The sequence below is a fragment of the Hyperoodon ampullatus genome (assembly GCF_949752795.1).
Source record: "Hyperoodon ampullatus genome assembly, chromosome: 19".
Lineage (NCBI taxonomy): Eukaryota > Metazoa > Chordata > Mammalia > Artiodactyla > Ziphiidae > Hyperoodon > Hyperoodon ampullatus.
The window spans coordinates 19,544,606-19,551,439 of NC_136932.1; the positions used below are offsets into that span (position 1 = coordinate 19,544,606).

The window sequence follows — 6,834 nt, forward strand, 5'->3', positions numbered from 1 at the left end:
GGGGGTAAAGCAGACCCAAGACAGTGAGAAATCAATCATTCTAGTTGTCCTAGTTACAGACTCCACCCAACGGCAATTGAAGGTCTCCGTATGCTTTCTCCGCCTCTTACGCCATCCAAGACTATAAAAGTTGTGCAACTTAAAAATTCAGCTGAGAACCGAAGTGGTTTCAAACTGCTGAGGGGAGCAGAACCCAGAGTCAACAGCCGACAGCCTTCATCCATCTGAACTGGCCTCAGTTTGCACGTGCTAGCAGCCCTGAGACAAAAATAACGAGCGAGCAAGTCCGGTTTCCTTTCTTGACCACACTCTGATCAACAGGTGAAGAGTGAACAAACCTGACTCTCATCATACATTCACCGTGGCTGCTGCTGAATGGGGCTCCCAGATCGCGGCTATGAAAGCCGCTGGACTCACAAGTACAGTCCACAGGAAGCAGTGTGCTTCTCCAGAAGCCAAGGGCACTGATGTGGGCAAAACAGCTCCAAAAGTAAAACTCACATAGGGAGAATAGAGCTCCCCGGTCTCTGTGATTTCACCCGCCATTTCCAAAAGCGAGGAAGGGTCCGTCGGCTGCCAAGGTTCCTTCCGTGCGGGGGCGGCGGCGGCGGCGGCTCCCTAGGAAAAGAACAGACCTCAGCTTTCTGATGGATCTAGACGCGGGCGGAGGGATGTCTACAGAGCCACTCCCTCCCTGTCCTTTAATCACAGCCACTTATGGCCTTATCTGTCAAAAGAGAGCCCGGAGGGAAGGACCTCCCTGTATGATGACACCTGGGTGGTTTCTTCTAACTTTTTGCTGTCTGTGCAGGGCATGTATTCATTGCCGCTCAGACTCCAAGTGATTTAAGGGCCTCAGACGCCACAAAGAGTCACCCACCACAAGGGTCCCCTTTACACACTCTGGTTATCCCCCATTTAATGCCAAGAACAGCGAGCTCACTACCACACAGGGAAGCCAAGTAACTGCCTCCTCCGCCTAGAGCAAGGGGCTGGGGGCTTTCCTAGGTCGCCCCCCAACCCAACTCCTTGCCCCAGAGTCTCTCCTTTTTAACGGGGCCTCCACGTCTCCCAACCTGCCTTAGGGCTCTCCACCCTCCAGCCTCCCCCTCTTCCCAAGAGGCCCTCTCCGAGCCTCTCCCCCATTTCTTCCTCCCTCTTGGAGGAGCCCCGAGTCTCGCACGACCCCATTCCATCCCACCCTCCCGCTTCGACACCTGCAGCGAAGCTTGCTCCCGCTGCCGCGGCCGCTGTCAACGACCCGGGGCTGCTGCCGGCGCCAGCTGTCCCGCACCAGCGCCGGCAGCACGCATGCGCTCGCGCTGGGAGCCCACCTTTTTTGTGCGCGCCTCGGGCGGGGCGCACGGCGCTGATTGGGCGCCTCGCGGAGGCGGGACCGGGATTGGGCCCCGGCGGCTGCCGTCTGCGTGGCGGAAGTGGGGGGTGCGCTCCCACGCGCATGCGGGAGGGGCGGCCGCCTGCCAGGTGGGAAAGCGGGGCTGGTTGGAAGGGGTGGATCACACCTGCTGGGGACACGTTCGTCGGCGAGGAGTGGGTGTGAACTTGGCCGTCGCGCGACCCCAGTGGTTGTGGGGGTTCGAGAAGAGTAGCCTGTAACTACTCACAAAGAGGAGGGGATTGAGGCCTTAAGCCTGCCTCACCCAAGAGTGGCCAGGGAGGCCCCGATGGCTTGGGGGGCAGGAAGAGGGAGGGCCCGAGCCCAGTGGGGTGGTCGCTGGGAAAAGGGGTTGGAAATAGGTTTAAGACAGGGCTGAGAAGTAACCGTGGGGCGGAGTCTCAGAACTGGGGCGAGTGATGGGAGTTTTGGTGATGAGTCTTGGTGCTTGAGTGTAGGGCATCGAGGTTCCGGGTGATGGGGCTGAAGGGACTGGCAGAAAAGGCAGCCCATATTTAGTCCCTTGAGATGCGAGCCCAGGATTGTTTAATCATCTTTCACCAGCCGGGTTCCCTTTCTTGCAAAGGGTTTAAAGTCCGTGTTCTCTGAAGTGTTTGGAAAGGAAGAAGGACAGAGGCTCTTCTGACAACTTAGCCCCAGGAGGCATTTAGCGAACTGAGAGCTGGGGCTCCCACCCTAAGTGGGAGGAAACTCAGGTGCTGAAATCTTTGCCCTCCCACCCGCAGGTTGCTACCATGAGGTTAAATCAGAACATCTTGCTGCTGGGAAAGAAGGTGGTGCTGGTACCCTATACCCCAGAGCATGTGCCTAGGTAACCATTCCCCTGACATGGGGTGCAAGCCAGCTCTCCAAGGTGCAGCGAGGAGGGTGAACCTGTCTTAACCCAAATCTCAGAGGCTGTTTTCTCTGAGAAGGAGAAACATTGGTGTGAGAAGTAATTGCTTACAGGAAAAAGTGAAAACTGAAACAGAAGGCTATGACCTCCCTGGAAGAACTCATCCATCCCCCTGTTTCTCCCTTCCATCCCCTCAGCTTCCTTTTTGGCCTTTCAGCCAGGAATTCTTTTATGTAAACTACATGTGTGCAAGAAAAAAAAGATACTGTCTTCTAATTATAAATGAGTGCCATTCCTCTGGTGCCAGTAAATAGGCTCAGTTTTTGGAAACTAAATGTTAGCTTGTCATAAAACTGAGCAGGTGGGTTGTTGTGGGCCCACCTACTGCTTGGAAAGGCCAGGACTGAGTCACAGGGTGGGACTGTTGTGGGCCAGGTGACGAATGTCTGGTAGACAGGGATGCTGGTACTGTAGGCGTGTATTCTCTACTTGTGGTTTTCCTTTTGGGGGTTCCTGGTGCCTGGCCTTTGTGGAGGTCTGTCCAGCCTTCTTTGCTGAGTTTGGCTTGCCATGACTTCCACTCGGGAATTTGAGGAATGTTTAGCTTCAGGCTGCTCCCCCGCACTGACCCCTGAGACAGGAGAGGAGGCTGGATGGATAGAACTGCCTCCTGCTGTTCTCTTTAGGACTAGCCTGCCTCTAGTTCTTGGGCCTGTGGCCTTCTGCCATAGGAACCATTATAACTCTTTCTTGGGGGTTCTTCTCTATCCCTCTGTTAGCCCTGGGGGGGTTCTCCTCTCAACCATCCATTTCTTCATCTCATAAAGCGTCAGACTTAGGCTTCTGAATTTGTCCTGCCTGCCAAAGGCCGACCCTCCGTCCCTGCAGGTACCACGAGTGGATGAAATCAGAGGAGCTGCGGCGTTTGACAGCCTCCGAGCCGCTGACCCTGGAGCAGGAGTATGTGATGCAGCACAGCTGGCGGGAAGATGCAGACAGTGAGAAGTGGAGGCCCCGGGCTGTGCCGGTCATGGGAGGGCTGATTCCAGAGGACTTACCGGCTTCCCACCCTTTCCTGTTCCCAGCTGTAGCCCCGCTGGGGCCACAGAAAGTTTGCAAAAAACACTTCGTGAAAAGCTTGGGAGGTGCCTGAAGCCCTCAGGCTGTGATGCCCCCTGAAGCCCTCAGGCTGTGATGCCCCCTGAAGCCCTCAGGCTGTGATGCCCCCTGAAGCAAGTCCCTGTGGCTGACGCTTCTGTCCTCTTCCCCACTCACTGCACCAGGCGTGAAGGGATTTAGAGAAAGGAAAGCATGTGGGGCTCTGGCTGTAACTCGAGGCCCTGCCCCTTGTTCCCCTTGCTGCAAGCCCCGTGTGGTTCGTGATCTCTGAGAATACAGTTGCTGTTTGCAGAAGGCCATTGTTTCCTGCATGAGGCCGATTTAGCCTTTGTAATCAGCTGAAGGAAGTGCTGGCTCCCTTTTTCTGCCAGGCTCAGAGACAGTGGTAGTTCTCTGCAGTTCTCTGGCTTGAGTAGGAAGACTGGCCTCCCTGCACTCCTTTGGGGAGTGTAGGTGATAATCCCGTCACCTCCTTCCTCAGAGTGTACCTTCATCGTGCTGGATGCAGAGAAGTGGCAGGCCCAGCCAGGCACCAGTGAAGAAAGCTGCATGGCGGGAGATGTGAACCTCTTCCTCACGGATCTAGGGGACCCCTCCTTGGGGGAGATTGAGGTCATGATTGCAGGTTTGTTCCACCTGGCCCTGCCCTCCATCCCTCTGGTCCTCAGATCCGCTGACCCTGAAGCCACCGAGGCTGTGTAGGGCACTCAGAGGGCTCCATGGGCAGCTCCGGCCTTGGTGAGCCTAGCACCTGGCTGGGCAGACTGTCACTTGGCACCCTGTTAGCCCTGTGGCTCACCCCTGGTAGTTCATTTTTTTATTATTATTATTTATTTATTTTGTGGTATGCGGGCCTCTCACTGTTGTGGCCTCTCCCATTGCGGAGCACAGGCTCCGGACGCGCAGGCTCAGCGGCCATGGCTCACAGGCCTAGCCGCTCCACGGCATGTGGGGTCTTCCCGGACCGGGGCACAAACCCGTGTCCCCTGCATCGGCAGGCGGACTCTCAACCACTGCGCCACCAGGGAAGCCCTGGTAGTTCATTTTATTCTCGTCTCATGCTTAGGTGTGAACTTAACCTTTGGTCTTAGGGTCTTCAGACTGCAGTCTGCCCCATCCTTGGGGTGGACTGGGGACCTTCCAAAAATAAACGATCTTCCCTGGAGCATCTCCCCATGCTGTGGGAGGAGCCCCTCCCCATGCTGTGGGAGGAGCCTCTCCAGTTTCTGTGTCCATCAGGGTCCTCGGCCTCTTTCTAAGGGGCCGTGTGACTGTCCTCGTGAGGCAGCACACTGAGCCGAAGGGGTCAGTTTTGGGGTCAGCTTGCTGGGTGCCTCTAAGCTGTGCGACCCCGGGCAAGTCATTTAACTTCTCTGGGCCTCTGTCTGCTCATCTGCAGAATGGTACCCATATCTGCGAACTTCCTAGGGTTGTGAGGATGACGTGAGCTGGGCACGCACTGGCAGTGACTGTTGTCATTCCTCCTAGAGCCCAGCTGCAGGGGCCAGGGCTTGGGCACCGAGGCCGTCCTCATGATGATGTCTTATGGTAAGGAAGGCCGAGCAGGCCTTGTTGGGGAGAAGTGGCCAGGCCCCAGAAGGCGAGGGCGTGTTGGGAGGGAGCCTTCAGGCCTGAGGGTGGGAGCCGGTGACAGGCATTTCCATCGCAGGCTGGGACGGGAGGGGCCAAGGGTGCTGGGGAGGTGGGGGAGAGCTGCATCCTGCAGCTCATCCCTCTCTAATCTCTTCTGGGAGGAGTGACCAAGCTAGGTCTGACCAAGTTTGAGGCTAAAATTGGGCAAGGAAATGAACCGAGCATCCAGATGTTCCGAAAGCTTCACTTTGAGCAGGTGAGGATGGTGCCAGCGAGAGGGTGAGGCCTGGGTCTGGGCGGGCCCAGTGGTGCTCGGACTTGGGCCTGTAACTTAGTCGGCCCTGCTCTGTCTGGATCATGTAGGTGGCTGTGAGCAGTGTCTTCCAGGAGGTGACGCTCAGACTGACGATGAGTGAGCCGGAGCGGCAGTGGCTTCTCAAGCAGACCAGCCACGTGGAAGAGAAGCCCTACAGAGCCGGGGCGTCGGAGCCCCGCTGACAGCCGGCCTTGCGGACCAGCCACCCTGTGTGGCTGGGGGTGTGAGACCAGAGCCCTACAGCAGGCACACAGAGGGGGCCTATGGGGCAGAGCGCTCTGGCCTTGCTCCAGCCTGGGACTCTCCTCTTGGGGCCCTTCAGACTCCGCACTGGACTTGCCTTGGCCTCCCTCTGGGTGGCCTTGTGGCTGAGCCACTCCAGGGCCAGCCCCTCCTCCTGGCCAAACCTGGACTCAGACTCTTGGAATCTGGGGTGGACGGCATGAATCCACAGGAAGAGGCAGGGTGGAGGTGGAGACGAGGGGGTGCCTGGTGAATGGGCAGGACCTCCCTTTCCCCTGGAGGGCCAGAGGGGCCACTGAAGCTCTGGCTGGGAGTAAAGCGCACTGCACGCAGCTTGCCCTGTTCTCTCATTGGGCCCGTGTGGAGGTGAGCTGCCAGCAGGGCCAGCCTGCGGCATCTGGTCCGGCGTCGTAGGGACAGGGGAGGGTAGCTCAGTCCTCTCATCCAGCAGAAGCAGGTGGGTGTGACCCCGGGAGGTCTGGAAATGAATGAGTTCGGCCCTGAAGGACAGACAGGTGGCTTGGAAAGTGGGCGAGTGTCCTTGCTCCTTTCTCTTTGGAGCCAGTTTTGAGGGTGGAGTAAGTTAGTTTTGGATGCAGCTCCATGTGGCTGGAGTACCCCCCCTGCTAATGAAGCTCTGGGCCTCCTGCTCAGTTGCAGGGTCTTCCAAAGGAAGCGGAGGCCACTGAGCGGTGTCCTCCTGAGAGCACCTGTGTCCTCGCTCTCCACGCCTCATCCCTTCGCCTCTGGGAGCAGCTGCGCCTGTGAAGGCCACTGGGGGGTGCCAGAGGCACAGGTTCGGATGATGAGGCTGCTTGGCAACCGGGGCTTAACAGGCAGAGCCGGGCCAGGGCTCCCCACCTCAGAGCGAGGGGGACACCCTTTGACTTCTAACCCCGTCTCGTGCCCTGTCGTAATCTGGGGTGGCCATCAAGAAAAGTCAGGCATGTTTCAAAACACAATTGGAGAAGAGACTCTTGAGGGCACCTGGGACATTTTCAAGGGGAGGAAATGGTCCCAGGCAAGTTGAGGCACTCGCCCAAGGCCCCAGCTTTTGATGGCAGAGCCAGAACTGTGGCTGATGACTCCCAGCTCCCAGGCCTCTCACACCAGATGACGCATGTGGAAAACTAGAATCTGAAACATGCCTGAAACTAATACACAAACTTGGCTTGCTGGGGCCCCCAGCCCCTCAGCGACAGTTCCCTCTGAGCCACGTGTTCCTTCCACCTGTCCCCAGCTTAATCAGAGTCAAAAGTCCTTAGGACTTCCCCACCCAACAGGTGAGATAGGGAGGGGCCCCTCCTCAGT

The 6,834-nt window shown here is 57.5% G+C and overlaps 2 protein-coding genes across 3 annotated transcripts in view; one reads left to right on the plus strand and one right to left on the minus strand.

Annotated features, from left to right (window-relative positions):
- TMEM104 (transmembrane protein 104) overlaps window positions 1–561 on the minus strand; it is a gene marked incomplete at its 3' end in the record, with an annotated part of 54,382 nt that extends 53,821 nt beyond the window's left edge. Inside the window, exon 1 of the mRNA XM_079724958.1 lies at window positions 502–561. Coding sequence (XP_079581084.1) covers window positions 502–546 — 45 coding nt within the window. The 5' untranslated portion in view covers window positions 547–561. The remainder of the gene's footprint in view (window positions 1–501) is intronic.
- A 1,589-nt stretch (window positions 562–2,150) lies between these two features.
- On the plus strand, window positions 2,151–5,846 carry NAT9 (N-acetyltransferase 9). 2 transcript variants are annotated; one of them, XM_079725053.1, is made up of 6 exons: window positions 2,151–2,228; window positions 3,141–3,250; window positions 3,853–3,996; window positions 4,860–4,919; window positions 5,126–5,220; window positions 5,328–5,846. In XM_079725053.1, exons 1-6 carry the CDS (start codon window positions 2,152–2,154, stop codon window positions 5,460–5,462), a joined length of 621 nt encoding a protein of 206 aa, XP_079581179.1. In that variant the 5' UTR covers window position 2,151; the 3' UTR covers window positions 5,463–5,846. The 2 variants fall into 2 exon arrangements, with proteins under 2 accessions (XP_079581179.1, XP_079581180.1); XM_079725054.1 differs by having other exon boundaries at window positions 5,141–5,220.
- Window positions 5,847–6,834: the final 988 nt, after the last annotated feature.

Coding starts and splice junctions, on each gene's coding strand:
- NAT9 (XM_079725053.1), top strand. CDS start 2,152: ATGAGGTTAAATCAGAACATCTTGCTGCTGGGAAAGAAGGTGGTGCTG. Junction 4,920..5,125: donor CCTCATGATGATGTCTTATG/GTAAGGAAGGCC, acceptor CTCTTCTGGGAG/GAGTGACCAAGCTAGGTCTG. Junction 5,221..5,327: donor GAAAGCTTCACTTTGAGCAG/GTGAGGATGGTG, acceptor TGGATCATGTAG/GTGGCTGTGAGCAGTGTCTT.